Below are 22215 nucleotides of genomic sequence, written 5' to 3'. Positions count from 1 at the left end.
AAAATCAAAGGAGGCATTTATTATAGCATAGCAGCCTTTTATATGAGAGAAGTCAAACAATCAACGAATTATTTTTTACACCCACTGAATAATAATTTTAAGATTTATTGTATCAAATATCTATGTAGATACCAATTGCATCAACTCGTGAGGGCATATGATATTTTATCATTGAAGTAATAAGGTGATATTACTCATTTTAAATATTCTAATATCATTCACCCCATAGTAAAATATAAATAGATAAATTATAGAAAATATTTTACTTAATACAAATACCTTATTTATATATATATATATTCAACTTATCCAATTGAGGTTTTTTTTTAAAAAAAAATAAGGTTGCTTTGCTTTAAAAAATATTTTATCTAAATGGCTAAAATTAATTCCCAAGAGATTTTATTTATTTATTTCCCAAACGTTAAAAAAAAATACTTTTTTATGCAATTAAATACACATTTGCTTTCCATTTTTATTTTTTTTATTTGTTGAATTTTGTACTGATTCAAGCTCAATTTTTTTAAAAAAAAAAGTTTTAAAGTATTTCCAAAAATAAAGCGCCCCATGTTTTTAAACGTCTTATTTGGGCATTCGTAAAAACTGAGGGACCAACCCTAGCTTGAACAAAAAGCTACGGTGGAAGTTGTCAAGGGACATCCCCCCTTTCCATCTTTAAATTGCCAACTTTTCTCCGCCACCCCCCTGCGTGCCGTTTCCAACTCTCTTCGACGAAAAGCGAAAGAGACCAAGACAGAGCGGAGGAGCGATCGTCCAAGGAGGATGGCGGAAGGTCCGAACTCGTTCGAATCTTTGAGGAAATGGGTGGTGGAGCACAAGCTTCGAGCAGTCGGTACTTCTCTCCCCTTCTTTCTGTCGATTGTGTGTAGGTGAGGGGGATCTGATTGGTTTGGATCTGACATGATTTTTTATATCGTGTTTTGTTTGTGGCGAAAAGGTTGCCTTTGGCTCAGCGGGATCGCGGGCTCCATCGCCTACAACTGGTCTCGCCCTAACATGAAAACCAGCGTTAAGCTCATCCACGCGAGGTTTGTTATCTCTGATCTCTTCTTCTTCTTCTTCTTCCCTCGGCTTATATATTCTTAAATTTATTTATTCGCAAAGAGTAGTATCTAGGAATTGCGGCTTCTGATTGTAATCGATTGTTTCAAGGGTTTATTTTTTGAGAATTAAGATTTTTTTAGTTGGAAAAACATTAAATAATGTCTATGGTTTAATTGCTGAAAAGAAATAATGTTTACCTTTTTGGTTTTGATTCTTGTCAAAGAACATATGACTTATATTTCCCCTTCCGCGAGACTGGCAAGGGGCATGTTAGTGATATTATTAGAATTTTTTGATAAAATTCGTTTCAAAAAAGGTTTTCAAAACATGGAGAAAGAGAAAAGAAAATAGAAAGATAGTCTTGAAGCTGTTGGGATTCTAATGGGAAGCTGCATATTGAAACATTTAATTTTAGATTGCCCTATAACGTTATGTCTTGGTAAATAGTTGGATTTAGTGAAGGCACCATGGTCTTTGCATATGAGCAGTGCGCTGTATCATGATGCTTGAATGCACATGTCGAGGTATCTATGTGGCAAATGAGACTTGTACAACACATATAAGGTACAATGCGGTTTGAATAGCTCGTCGCACTTCGGTTGCTTGCTTTGATGATGATGTTACAGCGGAAAACACTCAATAAACTCTCACAATGCTAACATAGGGGATTTACTTGGTATCCACCTCAAGAAGAGGTGACTAATCCAAGGATTCGGTCCTCACTCTCATCCACTATGAAATAACTCCTTCTCGGTAACTACCGGAGGCGGAGAAGCCTCGTACAAACTCGCACACAAAGATATACAAGAAGAAAGAAATACAAGGTAATACAATATCAAATCTTACAAGATTTACAATGAAGAAACCCTAGCTTGCTTTTCTTCTTGCTTGTGTGGAACGTCTCTTGATCTTGGAAGTGCAGCAACACTTTTCTCCAATAAGCTTCAAGAACTGGCGAGAACCTGTGAGAATCGTGAGAGAGGAGAGCGTAGAGAGTTATTGAGGCGCTGCGAGGAAGATGACTTTAAACTTGATGCTTCCTTCGCAACGGTCACATCCCAATCGATTGGGGAGACTTGAATCGATTGGATGATCGATTCAGAGCGCCTCTGCGCTCTGTTGGAGAAGGCCTGAATCGATCAGCTGATCGATTCAGCCTTTATCGCGACTTGCGTGATTTTTAGCTCCCCAATCGATCGACAGATCGATTAGGAAGGCTTCTGTGCCCACGATTCAGACTCTCAATGTTGATCGATTGACTTCCCTTTTACTTGCTTAAATCAAGTCTAAGATCCCCAAATTCAACATCCAGTCAACTGTGACATGTTGGAATTCCTCATGCCTAGCATCCGGTCAATTTTGACTGCTGATGAAGATGTCCGGTCAATCTTTTGATCCACTTAGACTTCCACTAGATGTCCGGTCATCCTTGACCTATCTGGATTTCCTCGTGCCAAGTATCCGGTCAATCCTTTGACCTACTTGGGCTTTCCAACACCAGGTGTCCGGTCAACCTTGATCCACCTGGATCTCCACGTGCCCGACTTCACTCACCAGGTTTTTCTATCTGTCTAGTTTCACTCACTAGGACTTTTCATATGCCTAGCTTCACTTACTAGGACTTTCACCTAGCTTCACTCACTAGGTTTTTCACTTGGCTTCACTCACTAGGATTTTCCAACTGCCTAGCTTCACTCACTAGGTCTTTCACCTGCCTTGACTCACCAGGATTTCTCTTTGCCTAACCTCCAGTTACGACTTTCCCAGTCAAGTATCCGGTCAACCCTTTGACCTACTTGACTCTTCTTTAAGGCTGTGCAAAAAAATCGGCAAACCGAAAATCGGACCGGAACCGGTAGCTTACCGGTTTCAGTTAACCGGTTTTAACCGGTTTACCGGTTGATTCCCGGTTTTGGATTTTTTTTACCGGTTTAACCGGTAAATCGGTAAAACTGGGAACAATTAACAAGTAGCCTGTGAATTTCTTTTACTTATTCAAAGGTTGGCAATCATATTTGCACTGAAACGTACATCAATTTGATGGCAAGGTTCATCATGGATTAATCTGATGATAATAACACATGGATATTATCAGTTGACAGTCGGGCAGTGATTTCAAAGCTTAAACATAATTGAGAAGAAGGTAGGAAGCCAAGTTTTCCAATTAGTTGTTTTGCTTGATATTATAGATATCTGGACGAGTTAGTCTTCCCATTGGAAATGTTTATAAGAGTTGGATTTGGTGCCAAAGTGGACCTAGTCTTGAGCAACAACTAATACCTGGGAAGGAAAATGCACGTTGCGGCAGTGCAATAGGTTCTAGAATAAACTACTAGTATCTACTAAAATTTCAAAGGCTTATCTCATTAAAGGCTAACACGATATGATTCTTAGTATGCAACCGCAACTTCTGTATGCAATTCTGACTTGTGGGAACTAGCACCTAGAAGATGCTGGCCGCCTACTATCAGTGACAATTTGGAAGATTTCTTCGTGGGAGTATGTTACATATACTAAAGAGCATGATTTATATTTTTCAGCTCGGCCTAAACATTTGTTCTGTAGCTGATCGATAAGAATATAATTTCTTTAGAGAATTTTTAGTTGGACCTTTAATTAATTAGTTTGTGAAAAAAAAGCCCAATAACCCAATAACCCACTTCACTAAGTCAACTTATCCAAGTCCAATAGTTTTTATCGGTTCTCGGTTGGAACCGGTTAACCGACCGGAACCGGTTCAACCGGAACCGGTAAGATACCGGTCGGTTAATCGGTTTTAAATAAACCATGATAAACCGGAACCGATAAACTGGTAAACCGATTAATCGACCGGTTGAACAGACCTACTCTTCTTTACATCAGATTGGTCAAACCTTGACTAGAGGGGAATTGCTCCAACAATCTTCCCAATCGGACGATCGTATCTGCAATCTCTCTATATTCTCAAACATCGAAAGCCAAACATCAAGACTCAAGCTTGAGCCAACTCAAGCTTAGTCAACCTGGTCAAGCTGACTCAGGAGATTTTGCACCAACAAACATTTTCTCTCTTTCTTGAATAACAAAATTTTGTAAAATAAGTTGAAGATTAGTGTAAAGAGAAATGTGCTTACGAGGCTTTTCTTAAAAAGTTTTCTGTAAAATCATATTTCTGGAGTGATGAAAATACCTTGAGTATATATAGTTGTGAGAGTTTCGGTAAGGTATTTTAGGTTGTAGAACGGATTCTGAAGTGTTAATTTTGAAGCCAATAAAATTATATGCATTGTTTTCCTTAAGCCAAGCTAGATCATGAGTTTGGTTCTTTTCATCTAAATTTTAGTCATTGATGCCAATTATAGGTGTCCAGACACCAGAATATGTGATAAATATCAGTCACATGTTCAAGTGTTGTAAAAGTCAAAATGCTTCAATTTACTACTGTCGACTACTGCTATCTTTGTGTTCCCATGCAAAGAAAAATGTAATCTACAATTTCATCCTCAGGATGTATTATTCTAAAGATGGAAAAGTACCTCATGGAGGAAAGTATCTAAGAAGATAATGAGACAATTTATGAAATATATGGAAAACTTACCTTGAAATAGTCCAGTTCAAAATAGATAGAGGTTGCAGCTCTGGATGGGACTCTTAACTTATAACTTGATACTTATTAGAATTCAAGCCAACAGTTTTATATAAATTACCAACCAATTGAAGCAGAGGGGAAAAGGCAATTTTGCTATATATTCCTACATGATTTTGTCAGAGAATTATCCTTCAAACTTCTGCCTCCCTACTTTCAGGCTTATCAGTTTTCTTACTCATCTCAACGCATGACTTTCTTTAAGTAATTGGAATAGGTCATGGCTACAACATCCAACCCTGTTAACTTTGTTTCTAGATAATCCAGAATCTTGCCTTACTCTTCATCATTTTGCTTATACACACTGCAAATTTGTCCTAAATATCTGATAAGTGTGTCAAATACTTAATTTGGTGTCCATTTGCAAGAAAGAAGCAGTAGTCTGCTTGGGACAAAGTGCTAAACATTTGGAAGTCTTATGCTCTAGGTCATATGCTATATATCTTGAAGTTTGTATCAAGAAGGTTTAGTAAACCTTTCAAGTTTCTTAACCCTTATTGGTCAACAATTGGTGATGATTATGTTTTTTACTTCATACATTATTCTGGTATTTATCCGTCTAAGTTAACTAACCCCTAAATGTTGGATTACATCAAGTCTAAACTTGGCTGAATCTATATTTGTTTCTGTAACTTGCGAACTGTTAACCATGGAATTCTATGTCATCTTTTCTTGTTGCCGTTTTGTTCCTAAAACTTGCAGGTTGCACGCTCAGGCGTTATCATTAGCTGCCGTAACTGTAGCTGCGGTGGTCGAGAACTATGATCATCAATCAAAATCAGAATCAAACGTGCCCGCATAAAGATTAAGGATTTCCTATGATTCTTCCCCAATGATAATGGGCAGTTAATTCTTGCACCGCATAGTGTTCCTGTGACGGTTATTATTCTTCTCTTAGTCAACTCAGTGGATGGATTTACATAAAGTTACTCAAACCAATATTTTCTGTTGAGGCAGAGTTTTAACTGTCTTTTTTCTGGCAATATTTCTCATATTTTCACTTGTTTGGTTCATTCTATTATGAATTAGCTTAATTATGTATATGCAGGATATGACTCGTTACATAAAAACACCAAATTATGGTTCCTATTTGGAGAAATTCCCTAAAGCTTAAGAAATGCATAATTAAAGTATATTGGGCAAAAATTATAAGGGTATTCTTTTTTTTTTTTTAATTATTAAATAATATTTCCAAGCTCTTGCAAGCTAGCCGTTGAGATCACTTGATCTCAAGTATTTCCTTAGTCTTTCACTTTTGCTCAGTATTCATCCTAGGCAGTTCATCCTTTTGAGACAGTTTGATTTTGAGATTATCAATTCTTCATTCTTCTTTGACCGTTTGAGATTATCAATTCAAATTATCTGCTTATTACTTGGCAATTCATCCTTTCTTTGACAATTTGAGATTATCAATTCAAATTATCTTTGACAATTTGAGATTATCAATAAATTATCTGTTTAATCGTCTTAATGGATAAGTTTGATTTTGATTGTTATTTTAACTTTACTATGCGAAGTACTTTACATGCCAAGTTTAAACTTGTGTTTATATTTTGATATGCTATTCTTCCTAGATATGCTTATAATATATGCATAGCTGATTTCGATAAAAACTAAATCAGCTGTCATATATTATAAGCGTCTACAAAGAATAGTAACTACTATTACATGTTATTTATTGACACTTGTGTATATATTTTGATATGCGGTACATTTTTGAGTAATTTTTTGTTAGAGTTTAAGGTTTAATGTTTAGAATTTAGAATTTAGAGTATAATATTTAAACTAATGATCCTCATGAGTTGTGTAACATAAGATGTGCAACAAATCAGTCCTCTATATTCTATCAATTATAAATCATAATTACTAATTAGTATTAACTTGAATTTAATAAGATTTCATGGTACATATATTGTATCTATTATATATTATGATTCATAATTACTATAATATTATATTCATCGATGTTCATTTGAGTTGAACGGATCATATATTGCAATATTTAATATTTAATTGTTGTTATGATATATTATTAATTAATATTGACTTGAGGTAAATAAATATTTACCTTTATATATATATCTTATAGCAGCTAACTATCATTAGGGGTGTAAAAAATGGACCCGACCCAACGACCTAATTCGAGTCGACTTGAAAAAAATCAGGTTCGGGTTGGGCGTTTTCGGGTTCGGGTTGGAGGGTTGGAGAGTAAAAAAGTTTCGGATTGGGTTCGGGTTGACCCGGGTTGACTTAAATATAGGATTTTGTGAGTTTTTTTGGGGTTAAATCAAGTTTTATTTTAAAAATTTAGATATTTTTATGTATATTAATATCATGTTTATATGATAATGATGAAGTATTGAGATAAAAGTGAAGAATTATAGGGAAAATAGTTCAAAAAAATCGTTTTGAATAAGATTTTCGGGTTATATGGGTTGGGTTCGGGTTGATCGGGTTGGTCGGGTTCGGGTTGAGGTGTTTTGGGTTGAACTTGGGTTCGGGTCGGGTTCGGGTTGGGTTTAAAAAAAGAAAAACTTAACCCGACCTAACCCAACCCGATCCATCCGAATTGACACCCTTAACTATCATAATCCATTAATCCCTACATATAGTAACTTCAATGCAAAATTATTATTATTTTGATAATTTAAGTACTTAGGATTGGACAAATCGACTATCAAATAAATCTAAAAATGCAAGCGACCGTGCATCCAACTATTAATATTTCAAATTTTTTTATCTCCTTTCATATTTGTGGGACTGGATCTAGGGGTAATTCATATGACGATTCCATATTTTTATTAATATTCCAGGTTTTTCATCCTAAAATTGTTATAAGATTCATTGAGATAAAAGAATTGAATAATAAAAATGATATGGAATTATATATTGACAAAAAGAAATTTTAATAAAAGCACACTTTTAATATTTTACTCTTTTAAAAAATATTTTCTACAACTTTAATAAAAACTAATACTATTTACTTAAAATTATTATAAATCATTTTGATTAAACTATTTTAATAACTTAAAGTTTTTATAATTTGAATAATTGTAACAAAAGTTAGTATAAAAGTAAGCTTTGATCAAACCCGGATCAAAATTAATTTGAGGGCCGAAGGATGTTTTATTGCAGAAAAAAAAAATGATACTGCTCGTTAGCATCGGTCCTAATTTTTTTTTAGATTTAATTAATTTTGTTTTTTTATTTAATTTTAAATTTTAAATTTTATATTATTTTTATTAATTTCATATATATATATATATATATATATATATATATATATATATATAATCTACTATTTTTAAAAAAATACAAATATATAATAAAAAATATTTTAAAAAATAAAACTGATAAAAAAATAATCTTTTATTTTTTTATATTTTTTTAATGCTAGCTGATATAAAAAAATAAAACTGATAAAAGGATATAAGAGTATCACATCAAATACTCTATTTAAACATTTTACCTTAAATTTTAGATAGGGTAGTTAAAAAATCTTTACATCAGCTACCCTATCGATTCCCTAAATTATGTATTTATGAACAGTACTTTTCTAAATTTAGGGAATGGATTCTATTCCCTAAATATTATAGAGGAAAGAAAAGAAATAGGAAAGTTGATATATGATGTATTGAAAAGTGGATATCCAAATTTAATAAAGTAACTTTTTTATCCTAAATTATATATTTTGGATAAAAAAATTGATATGAATAAGTATATTTTAAGATGAAATTGAGGAGAAAAAAATGGGAAGTGAGATCTAGAGGAAAAAGTGTAAAAGAGATGGGAAAAGCATGTCTTAAATTGCTTTTCCCACCTCCTCCTCTCTCTCTCTCCCCTTTTAAATGATGTTTTTATCTTTTTTTTAAATAACAAGTTTTAATTTTATTTACTTTTTTCTTTAGTTTATTTGTTTTAATCAATTTTTTTAAATTTTTCATCATTTTTTTATCTTTTATAATATTTTTATTTTTAGACTTTTAAAATTTTAAAAAATAATTCCTAAAATCTACTATTAAAGAAAAACAAAAAATTACAAGAGATTGAATCCTTTGTCCCCAATATCACCTATTTTTGTGTTCCACTCGTCGCTCCAGCCCATCTCCAGCAGTCTCTGACCGTCGTCCCAATCAAAAACTATATCCTAGGGGAAGGCAGGGGCGTAGCTATATAAGGCTAGAGGGTGCGGTCGCACCCCTTGAAATTCAAGATAAATATTAATACGGTGGGAAAAAAAAGTATAGTCATAAATTTTGAAACTTTCTTGTCTTTTTAGCAAAAAATTTCAATTAAAACCTTTTCTATTAGGAAATAATTATTATAAGTAAATAGTTATTTATTTCCTAGTTATTAAAAATAATTATTATTAGAAAATAGTTATTTATTTCCTAGTTATTAGAAAATAATTATTATTAGGAAATATTTATTATTTTCCTAATTTATGTATTTTCCTATTTTCACTTGTAATGGTATTTATACATATATATCATATGCTATCATTAATAATATGTGTGAATTCTATCGTTAATATGGTATCAAAGCTCTAAGCTTAACAACAATCTTTTTTTTCGTCATTTTCTTTCTTTCTTTTCTCCACAATACCTATCAGCTGCCTTCTACAATGGCTGCCACCGACGACATCAACAGTCGGCTCCAACCGCCTTCTATAATGGCTGCCGCCGACGACATCACCCGCCGGCTATCTCTCACAAATACTCCTGATTCTCCTGCCTCTCTTGTGGTTCTCAACGTCGATGCTCAGGCATCGTTGAAACTCACCACCTCCAATTATTCTACCTGGTGCTTGCAGTTCACGTCTCTTCTATTTGGATATGACTTACTGGATTATGTTGATGGTTCACGTCCCCCCCTGCGCAGATAACGCTTACAGATGCCACACTCCCTCAGACGAATCCTGATCATATTCTCTGGCTCTGCCAGGAAAAAATTTTCCTCAACGCTATTATAGGTTCGATGTCTCCTACTCTTGTGCAATTTATTTCTTCATCAACTTCATCTAGAGACGCATGGTAGATGTTAGAGATAACCTACGTCGCTCCCTCACGTGGCAGGATTATGACTCATCGTCAAAATCTTGTCAACCCTCAACAGGGTAACATGTCTATCACTGATTATATGTAGGACATCAAAAGAAATATTGACGCTCTTGCGTTTATGAATGTCAAAGTTAACTTTGATGAGCTCTCTATTCGTGTCCTGAATGGTCTTAGCCAATATTACTACAATATCTCACATGCTCTGCAAGTTCATGACGTCCCTATTATCTTTGATGAGCTATTCGAGCAGCTCCTCAGCTACGAAGCCCAGTTAAAAGTCTCAACACCATCTCCATCTTCGATGTCAATGACTGCTCTTGTGGCTCCAACAGGGAATTCTCATAATCGGTATTCAAACTATCGTGGTGGTTGCCAGCAGGTTCCGCCTATATCCCATCAGCCACGCATGTCTACTCCTGGGCTATCTACGCATCCTCCTGCACATCCAGCTGTGTCCAATTCCAATTGTTATCTTGGGAATTGTCAGATTTGTGGTGTCAAAGGTCACTCTGCTCGCTAGTGCGGTCATATGACTGCCTCGATGCTTGTTCTGCTTCTGCCGGCTCCTCTACGTGCTCTGCATCCCACTTATAGTGCGTCGTTTACACACACTGTCGTTCATTATACACCTTCGTTTGATTATCGAGAATGGGTTGTTGACTCTGGCTCCTCTCATCATGTCACCACTGATCTTGCTACTCTATCGTTGCATGAGCCTTACTCTGGGAATGATAGCGTCGTCATTGGTGATGATTCTAGACTACCTATTACACACACTGGTTCTTTCTCTTTTTTCTACTCCATATTTCCCTTTAGTTTTCTCCAATGTTTTATTTGTGTCATCTATGTCAAAAAATTTGATTTCTATCGTAGTACTTTGTGCTACTAATCATGTTACATTTCTTTTTCTTTGATTCCTATTTTCAGGTATTGGATCATTGTACGGGAGCGACACTGGTCGTTGGGATCCATAGAGATGATGTTTATTACTGGCCAAAATTTATGTTTATGCTATCATTGCCTTCCGCCTTTTCTGTCTATCTCGTCATCTATTTCCTTATCGCGTAGTCATTTAGGTCATCCGTCATTAGATGTTTTGTAACGTTTTTTTTATCCTTGGGTCTTTCGTTTCCTGTGAATATTTTGTCTAATTGTTCATGCACTTCGCGCAATATTAATAATAGTCATAAATTGTCCTTTCATAAATCTAGTATTTCGTCTTGTGCTCCTTTGGATATTATCTTTTCTGATGTTTGGACATCTCCTATATCATCATTTGATAGACTCAAATATTATGTTATCTTTGTTGATCATTTTACAAAGTATATATATGGCTTTATCCTTTACGCAATAAATCAGATGCATACTCTACCTTTATTGCATTTAAAACTCTTGTTGAAAATCGGTTTTTGATGACTATTAAAACAGTATTCACTGATAATGGAGGTGAATTCTTAGCCCTTTGCTCTTTTCTTACTACTCATGGTATTAGTTATCTTACCACTCCTCCACACACTCCTGAACACAATGGATACTTCGAACGTCATCATCACCATATAGTCAAAATTGGTCTCACTTTCTTGCACAAAGCATATATTACACTCACTTTCTGGCCTTATGCCTTTGCTGCAGCAGTCTATTTGATTAACCACATGTCTAAGGTCGGTCTCTCCCATATTTCCTCTTTTGAAAAATTGTTCACCGCCATTCCTAATCTTTCTAAGCTTTGAGTTTTCGGGTGTCTAAGCTTTCCGTGGTTGCACCCCTACTCTCACCACAAGCTTGATCCCAAGTCAACATCTTGTGTCTTCTTTGACTATTCTCTCACCCAGAGTGTCTTCCTGTGCTATGATGTATCTCTCAAAAGAGTCTTTGTATCTCGTCATGTTAAGTTTGTGGAGCATGTTTTTCCATTTGCCATCACCTCCTCCTTGGATTCCACAATAATAGACACTGACTCTGAGCTCTCTACTGCACCAGTTCTCTCGTGGGACTCTCCAGCACCAATGCGGCAACCTGCCACTAACTGTAGCCGTCCGCACTTCTTCACTGCTATCATCATCGCCGCCATCATCTCCCCCATCATCACCTCTTGTTGTTGGGTCGTCCACGTTGCCTGGTGGCAACCGACCCTCTAGCCCATTGACTCTTTCTCCCTCTCTCGCTTCTCTAAATCAACATCCCATGTAAACTTACTCCAAAAATGTCATCTACAAACCCAATCCAAAGTATCTTCTTCATACTAGTCTTCCACAACCTTGTGAACCCTCCTCTCTCACACAGACACTCAAAGATCCAAATTGGGTACACGCCATGCATGAAGACTATGATGCTCTTCTCCGTAATCAGACTTGGACTCTTGTCCCACCTTCATCAGATCAAAATCTTGTGGGTAATAAGTGGTGTTTCGCATTAAGCGTAATTCTGATGGCTCAATTGATCGGTATAAGGCTCGCCTTATTGCCAAGGATTTTCATCAGTGCCCTGGTGTTGACTTTCATGATACATTCAGCTTTGTTATTAATTCAGTAACAATGCGCATTGTTCTTAGTTTAGCTGTGAATCGGAGGTGGTATCTTCGCCAACTTGATGTAAACAATGTGTTTCTTAATGACCATCTTGCAGAGGAGGTTTATATGGAGCAATCTTCGAGTATGCGCAGTGCTGAGTTTCCGGAACATGTGTGTCGTTTGCATAAGGGGCTTTATGGCCTGAAGCAGGCTCTGCGCCTAGTATTTGGAGCTTTGCGCTTTCTTGGTCTCTCTTAGCTTTATCGCATCCCGAGCTAACACCTCCTTATTTGTTTATTTTCGGGATGATACTGTTATCTATTTCCTTGTATATGTTGATGATCTAATCATTACAGGGAGTGATGCTTCTTCTGTTGACATCATAGTATGTAAACTTCATGCAAAATTTGCGATTAAGGATCTTTGGGCTCTTTCCCTCTTCTGCGGTATTGAAGTTCGTCCAACTTCAAATGATCTTCTCTTGTCTTAGCAAAAGTATGTCACTAATCTTCTCTCCAAACACAACATGCTTGATTCCAAGCTGGTCTTCACTCCTATTGTTGTTAGCTCTCGTCTTACTTTGCATGATAAGTCTTTATCTTTTGATACGACTAAGTTCCGACAAGTGGTTGGAGGATTACAACATCTTCGTATGACTCGTCCTGATATTTCCTTTGCGGTCAACAAGCTTTCATAATTTATGCATGCTCCTTTAGAGACGCATTGGGGTGCTGTGAAGCGTCTACTTCGGTATCTCAATGATACTAGGGATCTTGGCACATTCGTCTTCGTGCGGATACACCTTTTACTCTTCATGGTTTCTCCGATGCAGACTGGGTAGGAGATCCAGATGATCGGTGTTATACGGGTGCATTTATTATTTTTCTAGGTGCTAATTTGGTTTCCTGAAAATCTACCAAACAGTGCACGGTTGCATGCTCTTCGATTGAGGCCGAATATCGTGACATTGCCTCTATAGCAACTGAGATCCAATGGATTAAGTTATTTTTGACAGTTCTGCTTCTTCCGGTTACCACGTCTGTTGTGTTTTTTATTGATAATTTAGGTGTCACGTATCTTTCAGCTAATCCTGTTTTTCACTCTCGGATGAAACATTTTGGCTATTGACTATCACTTTATTCATGATCTGGTGCAAGCCTCCGAACTACGAGTTACTGATATTTCTGCTGAAGATCAATTGGCTAATGCACTTACAAAGTCGCTTTCTCGACCTCGATTGTTTGTTATTTGCAGCAAGATTAATGTCATTTCTGGGACACCATCTTGAGAGGACATATTAGAAAATAATTACTATAAGTAAATAGTTATTTATTTCCTAGTTATTAGGGAATAATTATTATTAAAAAATAGTTATTTGTTTCCTAGTTATTAGAAAATACTTATTGTTTTCTTAATTTATATATTTTCCTATTTTCACTTGTAATGGTATTTATATATACCATATGCTATCATTAATAATATATGTGAATTCTATCATCAATACTTTCAACTTAATCTATTTTCCTCTTTTCCCAAGTCAATTTTTTTTTCTTTGTGTTTTTCTTCTTCCTCTTCTAATCCTGAACTTTTATTTTCCTCTTTTCATTTTTTTTCTTCCTATAATTTCTTTCATATTTTTTTTAACTGTAATTTTACCCACAAATTTTTTTGCGACATGTCGCTGCCATTATAGCCCAAGTCGCTATCGCCGGACACCGATTGCTACCATCGTCACTGTTATTTGTTGCATGGTCGTTGTCTTCATTTGGCTAACGTTGTCGCTTCACCGATGCTCCATAAAAAAACTCCTTTTAATTGAGGTGAAATTTATTTACTGAATTTCTTTCGCTTAGCCGACACCGTTGTTTGCTACCAGCATTACCGTCATCGTTCGCCGACTTCATCACTTTGCCCCTCCTGAGTGAAAATCCTAGCTACGCCATTGGGGGAAGGTGAACGCAGGGGGTCACTACCAGTATGATCGGCGTCGAAATTCGACCGAATCCGAGCAGATTTTCCTCCGCCATCGATCTGAGTCCCTGTTTAGATTCGGCCAGATTCTAGCGCCGATCGTGCGGGTGACAACCCCTTGGGTTCACCTTCCCCCTAGGATATAGTTATGATTGGGGCGTGGGCTGGAGGCCGCTGGTGGCGGGTTGGTGGTAACGAGTGGAACACGAGGATAGAAAAAATTAAGAACAGAGGATCCGATACTAATTGCTTCTCTCCCTATTTGATAGTACCTCACCTTTCAAATGTCCTTTATACTTTTTTTTAATTTAACTTTTTAAATAATTTTATTTATGAGTTTTTTCATCAAATTTTTATATATATAATTTTTTTTTATTTTAGATTTAATCAATTTTGTTTTTATTTTGATTTAATTTTAAATTTTATATTATTTTTATTAATTTCACACATATATATATATATATACAAATATATAATAAAAAATATTTAAAAAATAAAACTGATAAAAAATAATCTTTTGTTTTTTACTTTTTTTTTTAATGCTATCGGATAAAAAAATAAAACTGATAAAAGAATATAAGAGTAAATTTTAAGGTGGGACCAAGGAGAAAAAGTGTTAAGGTGGTGGGAGAAATAAATCTCAAATAAAGACTAAAGTACTAATAAAGAAAGTTGATTATGAACAGTGGCCTCTAATATAGTAATGAAAAATGATATGCACAAAAAAAAAAATTCAATGAAAATTTAAGGATAGACATATAAAATGATGGGGCCCACAAAAAGTAAAATGGTGGGCCATGACTTTATATGTCTATCCTTAAATTTTTATTGAATTTTTTTCCTTGTGTATATTATTGCTCTATAGTAATATCTATTGAATATTTGAACGTTCTTTAAAATTAATTAACAGTAAAAATCCTTTAAAAAAATTATTTTATTGTTGAAATATTTATATTTTGGGATGATTTTAAAAGGTAAAATAGATAGTTTGATCCGGAGTATTTTGATGATCTCATCAACTGAATTCAGTGTGTTTTAGAAAATCTTGAAAAAGTCGAGGGTGATTTGAAAATTCCCTAATTAAGAAAAGCACTCCATTGACGATTTCTCTTCCCCTTCGTGTTTGATCTTCTCTTCGAGCCACTCACTCCATCATCTTCCCGGCGTCACTACTCACTAGACTAGCGTTCTCCGTTGTCCGCTTCGGTATTTGACGGAGATCGGAGCAAATTCTGCGGTGACGATTCAATTCTTGTTCCCGGACGGTGGCGACGCCGATTCCGGTTCTGTTCGGAGATTTCAGCTCCTGGGAGACAATAAAGGCTTCACCGAGGTTATCTTTTGACTGATTTCTAGTTTCCAGTCATTTTTTTTGGTTTTTTTTCCTTTCCCTTGTTTCGCCCGCCCTTTTCGTGTATCAGTATTAGAACTTAGACGGATCGGTTGAGAATAAAGAATCTGGACGCACTATGCTTTATGAAAGGAAGAATCTTAACGCCACGCTGTGCGGAAAGCACTATGGATTTTTCTGTTCGGTGAAGTTTCTGGTTCGTGTAGATCTCACATTGTATGATGGCGATCATGGGAAGCGAGTTTAGTGCTAATTTAGAGTTAACCTGAGGCTCATCAACGCATTAAACTATGCTTTAGAAAGGAAGAATTTTAACACCTGACTGTGCTGAAATCACTATTGCTTCTTCTGTTTGTTGAAGCTTCCGTCCATGTAGATCTCACATTGTATGATGGTTACCACGGGAAGTGAGTTTAGTGTTTATTTAGAGTTAGCCTGAGGCTCATCAATGCATTGAACTTCCTGAACTTTTCGTGTTTCTTTGTGATTGTTTGAGTAACCTTTGATTTGTTTTCTAAGTTCGCAATCTTTTTATCTACTACATTTTAATAATCTAATATTCATAGGTTTGGGGAAGGTATTTTGTCACTGCCATTTGTTACGATCTCACATGGAATAAGTCTCCATGGAATATAGATAGACTTAATAAGATAGATGTGAAGCAAGCCTTAAGGGATCAATCTTCAAGGTATAAATCAAACCAGATGTTAATAAACAAATTAAGTCATTAGAGCAGGTCAAATTAGGAGTTCATAAAAGAAGAGCAATTGCACACTATAATGGCATCAAAGTAGTAATAAACTTTCTTCCCATCTCATGTGTTGGGCTCTATCTCTCTCTGATGCTGTTGTTCTCTCCGACATTGCTCCACTATTGTACCATTGCCTATTCTTGACTCTTCCCTTTTCTCTTGGTTAAATTGCTTTTCCCCTGTAAATGGTGTCTCTTAGAGGTAAAAAGAGGGTCTTGCTACCAACTCCAAGCTAGACCTGAATATGTCTCATCATGAACTCGATCTCTCGCACATACCTATAACAAATTTGTATCATAGCTGACTATGGGCGACAACGCCCTGCAACACTTGCTTGATGCATTTAAGTAGATTACTAATGAATTGGCAAAAATCAACATGGATCTCTTCAAAGGTAATCCTCTGCATCGTTTGCACCATAGAGAAGAGCTCCAAGAAGGGATAACTTATGAGATCTTGTCTCTCCAATTGCTTCAGTTGTATGGGGATTACGGCTAGGTGTCCTACCATCTTTTATCATCTTGAGAGTTGCTTGAATGGTTTCTAATGAATTGGTGAAAATCAACATGGATCTCTTCAAAGCTCGCAATGGTCCCCCACTCTATCATTTGCACCATTGAGAGGAGCTCCAAGAAGGAATAACTTATGAGATTGTGTCTCTCCGAGTGCTCTTCTACAAGCTGGACCTGTTGAACCAAGAGTGAAGGGAAGACAATGGTGAGATATTGGAACGTCAGAGAGAAATAAAGCATCACAGAGATGGTGGACAATGGTGAGATGGTGGAACAATGTCGGAGAGAAATAAAGCATTCTAGAGAGAGAAAGGCACAGGAGGGCAAGAGAATTGCATTATTACTCTGATGTCATAATAATGTGCAAGGATTCTCCTTTTGTAGACTCTTCATTCAATGACTTGCCATTTGATTTATTCTCCCAAGAGTAATCCCTTGAAGGATTGTTCCATGCCTATCTCATTGACCTTATCTCGATCTCATGGAGACTTATTCCATGTAGGATTGTAACACATTTATTTGATAAGCGTAGAGTTATTGTGTTATGTTTGCTATTTTCATCAAATATTTAGTACTTCTATTCAATCATCCTTGGCGCTTGTTCTGACAATATGTTGTCATTTGACAGTATGATGCAAGCCATGATTTAAGATGTTACACAAGAGCAAGATCAAGTTAGCTGCACTAGTGGGGATCACATTTTCTGTATTTTCTTTGCTTGTGCATCTCTTTGTTGCAAATTACACGGTGGGGGGATTTAGACAGTACAAGTTACAAGATGACTATCCATATCCATTGGGACATGTATGTCATTGTATATCTGTACTTATCTGCATGCTTTTCTTATGCTGTTGTTTCTAATAATGATGTAAATTGAGGACTTTTCTTGGGTAGCCAAATTTTAAACTCATTCTCCACCTTAAGATCTGCCAATGCGTTTTCAATTATAGTAATTTAATTGTACTGTTATTCTTACAGAAACCTCGGCCTCGAAGGTTATGGGGTCCCGTGGCCTCTTTGGAGGTCTTGCATTCATATGCCAAGCCGAGAAGTTCATACCCCCATGGTATTCATGTTCTTTTGGTTTTCATTTGATAACAACATATTTCTCATGTGTCTTTATATCAAATTGTCATTGGATGATCAGTATTTCACTTAATTGATAGGCACAAGTCAGAAACAGTAGGTTTTGCAGATGTTTTTGTGTGTGTTTTATAATGCTGGTAAAATAGGCAAAGCAAGCATCAGTGTAATAGTTAGGAAAACATCAATTTTAATTGATATATCTTGGGGTAACTATTTTATTGCTAAGAAGATTCATTGACCTCCATTCTTCTAGCTGTACTTGTGCATCTCTGAACAGGGATAAAGTACTTGTATGACTGAAAAACTTCTACCTTCTAAACTTGCTAGGATGAGTTTATTTAAATCCAAAGTTTTTGGGTTCTTTTTTACTTCACTAGTCTTTTTTTTTGGTTAATTTTCTCCCTTTTCAAGTTGTTACTATATTACAGTTCCAAATCAGCAGAATGGTTTCATATATGCAAAGATCTTTGGTGGATTCGAGAAGATAAGATCTTCGGTATGTCAGACTTTCCCCTAAAGTCTACACGCTTCCAAAATTAGATGTATTTCTTTTTCCATGGAACATTGCTTAGTAATCTTCGAGACTTTTATATTTCCATTATTGTGTGGGCATATATTCAGTCTAACTTCATCGCTGTTTTGGTTTCTTGTTGACAAATCGAGCTTGCCAGTATTTTACAATTAGCATTACTCATAAAATATTATTTTTGCAGATCTGTGACCTTGCTGCTATTGCAAAGCTCTTAAATGCAACACTTGTCCTTCCAGAGATCCAACAAAGTGTCCGATCGAAAGGCATCAGGTCTACCTGAGATGCTTTTGTTTACACTTATTGTTAATGCTTTACATTCTTCTTCTGATCATCAGTTTTTGCATACCAGTCCAAGATTTAAGAGTTTTTCTTATCTTTACGATGAAGAGCAGTTCATATCAGCACTTTCAGAGGATGTTGTCATTGTGAAAAGTTTGCCAGCAGACTTGAAGGAGGCTAGGAAAAAGGCAAAATTTCCTTCAGTATCACCCAAACCCTCAGCTTCCCCAAACTTTTATATCAGAGATGTGTTGCCTAAATTTAAAAAATCTAAGGTTATTAGGATATTAATTTCTGATGGAGGATGCCTTCAGGTATGATACAACGGTCCATTTAAGCTATTAAACTTAAAACATTTTCTTTTGACCTATATATATATATATATATATATATATATATATATATATATATATAAAAGTAGAAATAAATTTGAAATGCCCTTTGGATATAGTCTCTTAAATAGGAGCATTGTCTTCTCTGAGAACTAGCATATGAAAGTTATGTTAGATCTAGTGAATAATGCCTGTGCTCTAGTGAATAGTGACAGTGCTTAAGACATCACATGCACAGTAATTTCTTTGAAGTCTTAAAGTGTTCATTGAGAAGATTTTGCAACCATTCCAATCTTTGAATGCTTCTCATAGATCATCACAGACTGTTATTAGTTGTAGCATATTACTCTGATGAAAAGACTTCTTATATCTTGCAACTAATGCAATTTAATAGGTTTATAGCTAAGTCATCTATGAAACTGATATTGCCTTTTTAGTCCAATATTTTGGTGTTGATGTGAAATCCTGAATATTTTCACCTCTTGTCCATTCTCCTTTCTGTAGGCAATCCTTCCCTCAAGCATGGATGAATATCAGAGACTTAGATGCAGAGTTGCTTTCCATGCTCTTCAATTACGCTCAGAAATTCAGGCACTTGGTAACAGGATAGTAGAGAGGTATCACTTTAGCAAAATCCTGACGTGCATTAAATAGTTGAACATTTATTCTTAATAAAATTTTGTTGATGTTCATGAGAATCTACTGAACTTCAATATGTTTGAGCTTATGAGATAATGTCTATTCTTCATCAAAACTTTTGAAGTGGATTTGTCTTTTGCTGAACATTTTACAGTTTGAAATGCCAGCTGTTAGTATTTGAGTGCATTTAAATACAGTTGATATGAAATTGAATTCAACTGCAGGTTACGAGCAACTGGCAGTCCTTATCTATCTTATCACCCAGGACTTATGAGGGATGTTCTAGCATTCCATGGCTGCGCTGAACTTTTCCAGGTTTGGAATAGTGATATAGTAAAATTTTGTTTTTCTGTTTTCAAATATCATTCACCATTTACCTAATTTCTCGGTTATTTAACATGCTGCGTTTTAACACTCTTTGGCCAGGATGTTCATACTGAACTTATCCAGTATACTAGGAAGCAGTTGATAAATCAAGGAGTGATTGCTAATGATCTTGTTGCTGATTCATTTGCTCAAAAACGAAATGGTTCATGTCCTCTCATGCCCAAAGAGGTAACTGTACTCAATCATTTGAAGTGTATCTCATTTTGAAAGGGTTAGAAAACCAAAATATATCTCATTTTGAAAGTGTTTTGAGAAGTACTTTATGGTTCTCTACCTCCCTACAAAAAGTTCAAGGTCATCTTTAGCATGCCTACTTAAGTTTCATTGCCTTTATGTCAAAGTTCAAGAGTCTAATGTTTCTACATTAATAAATCATGGCTGACCAAGGTCTTCCAGCTTCCAAAAGAAGATTTAATATTTTGTTATTCACATATTGGTTGCATTTCTGCTCACTTACGAAATTTAAATTTCCCACTCAATTGCCTTAAAATGTTTTTTTTCTAAGAATATTTCAAAGTGCAATAGCTAGAGAATGTAAGAGGTTCTGAAAGTACAATAACAACAAGTTGTTTCCTCTCTCTATCTCTCACATGCATGCACACATGTAAATACATGTCTCCACGGGACGGTCTAGTAGCTAACACATGAGGTGTTGTCACAATGAGGTCTGGGGTTTGAATCTCGGCAAAGCCGAGGTAAATACCTCCTTTATGTGCTAGTCACTATTTCAAAGGCTAGTAGCCGTCCGTGATTTACCTCCTCCATGTTGGCCTTGGGACGGGTTGGCGGGGGTGCTGGGGGCGAGCGTATTCGTCTTTTGCCACCATGTAAATACATGCATAGGAAAAACTCCTGCCACCCCTAGTCACTTGGCGGTCGGTTATAAGCCGATCCCATGATTTACCTCCCTTCACATAATTTGGGGACGAGCCGTGAGGGGCGCTTGGGGTTAGCGTAATTACCTTTGCAACAATGTAAATACATGCACAAATTGCGCATCTTTAGCTTGATCTCTCTTGTGGATCTGTCATTCTCGATGGGCATTGTTATCCTCCATTTGCAATAAGATGGTACACTTTCTCACTTTGAATGATATAACTTTGTATGCCACAGATTTGGACCAGCACAATAAACCTTCCTAGTGCATTTGATTTATTTCATTTCGTGTGGTGGTTTTATTTGGACTATCATGAATTGCTATTACCTAGACTTTATTCCAAGTGACACAATTTTGGATATTTCCTTTACTGAGGTAAAAAAAAGTACTATCTATTAGTCAGTTGTATGTTTAGGGTTAGGGCACTTAATAAAAAAATAAAAATTTCCCCTACTAATATCTTATATTGATTTTCTTACTCTCGGTTGGTTTCAATGAAGATGCTTTAAGTTTTACTTTGAACTATGAATAACTCTACTATATCTAGATGTTGTTTTGTTTAATTTCTATAATATTCTGTCTACTTGTGAGTGATGATTTCTTTTATATTTCTTCATTTAAATTTTAGGTTGCTTTTCTGCAGGTTGGACTTATTCTTCGTGCAATGGGTTATCCTGCAAATACTATAATCTACTTGGCTGGTTCTGAGATATTTGGAGGGCAGAGGATTTTAGTTCCTTTACGAGCTATGTATATGAACTTAGTAGATCGTACTTTCTTGTGTAGTAAGAAAGAGTTGTCAAACTTGATTGGTCCTGAATATCCTCTCCCTTCAAATATTCCTCAGCTTCCTCTTGTGAAGAGTGAGAAACAACTTATTGAGGAGTGGAAAAAGGTTGGGCCCTGGCCACGACCTCTCCCTCCACCTCCCGCAAGGCCCTTTTATCAGCATGAAAAGGAGGGTTGGTATGGTTGGGTTGCAGAGACTGATACAGAGCCAGATCCTTTACCTATGGATTTGAGGAACCAAGCACACAGGTTAATCTGGGATGCACTTGATTATTATGTTTCTGTTGAAGCCGATGCATTTTTTCCTGGGTTTAACAATGATGGTAGTGGTTGGCCTGATTTTTCAAGTTTAGTGATGGGTCACCGAGTATACCAAACAGCATCCGGAGTAACCTATCGTCCTAATAGGTAATTTCTTCGATACTGATTTGTTACTTGTGTGAATTGGAAAA

General features: G+C 35.9%; 2 protein-coding genes across 2 annotated transcripts in view; both read left to right on the top strand.

Annotated features, from left to right (window-relative positions):
* Positions 1 to 635: 635 nt before the first annotated feature.
* LOC122054264 lies at positions 636 to 5687 on the top strand. Its single transcript, XM_042616058.1, has 3 exons — positions 636 to 850; positions 956 to 1046; positions 5390 to 5687. Exons 1-3 carry the CDS (start codon positions 781 to 783, stop codon positions 5487 to 5489), a joined length of 261 nt encoding a protein of 86 aa, XP_042471992.1. The 5' UTR covers positions 636 to 780; the 3' UTR covers positions 5490 to 5687.
* Positions 5688 to 15329: 9642 nt separating this feature from the next.
* Positions 15330 to 22215, top strand: part of LOC122054249 (protein EMBRYO SAC DEVELOPMENT ARREST 30-like) — a 29390-nt gene continuing 22504 nt past the window's right edge. Inside the window, exons 1-10 of the mRNA XM_042616057.1 lie at positions 15330 to 15561; positions 17471 to 17646; positions 17821 to 17908; positions 18357 to 18424; positions 18642 to 18730; positions 18810 to 19053; positions 19576 to 19688; positions 19935 to 20025; positions 20137 to 20265; positions 21618 to 22171. Of these exons, the coding sequence (XP_042471991.1) occupies positions 17494 to 17646; positions 17821 to 17908; positions 18357 to 18424; positions 18642 to 18730; positions 18810 to 19053; positions 19576 to 19688; positions 19935 to 20025; positions 20137 to 20265; positions 21618 to 22171 (1529 nt within the window). The 5' untranslated portion in view covers positions 15330 to 15561; positions 17471 to 17493. The remainder of the gene's footprint in view (positions 15562 to 17470; positions 17647 to 17820; positions 17909 to 18356; positions 18425 to 18641; positions 18731 to 18809; positions 19054 to 19575; positions 19689 to 19934; positions 20026 to 20136; positions 20266 to 21617; positions 22172 to 22215) is intronic.

This window comes from Zingiber officinale, chromosome 1B (assembly GCF_018446385.1).
Source record: "Zingiber officinale cultivar Zhangliang chromosome 1B, Zo_v1.1, whole genome shotgun sequence".
NCBI classification, from domain to species: domain Eukaryota; kingdom Viridiplantae; phylum Streptophyta; class Magnoliopsida; order Zingiberales; family Zingiberaceae; genus Zingiber; species Zingiber officinale.
The sequence above is the reverse complement of the archived record's forward strand: the minus strand, read 5'-3'. Positions and strand labels throughout refer to the sequence as shown.

Bases quoted from the DNA above. Each gene is read 5' to 3' on its own strand.
- LOC122054264 (XM_042616058.1), top strand. From the start codon at position 781: ATGGCGGAAGGTCCGAACTCGTTCGAATCTTTGAGGAAATGGGTGGTG. The intron at 851-955 runs GTACTTCTCTCC...TGTGGCGAAAAG, and splicing joins GCACAAGCTTCGAGCAGTCG to GTTGCCTTTGGCTCAGCGGG. The intron at 1,047-5,389 runs GTTTGTTATCTC...TAAAACTTGCAG, and splicing joins GTTAAGCTCATCCACGCGAG to GTTGCACGCTCAGGCGTTAT.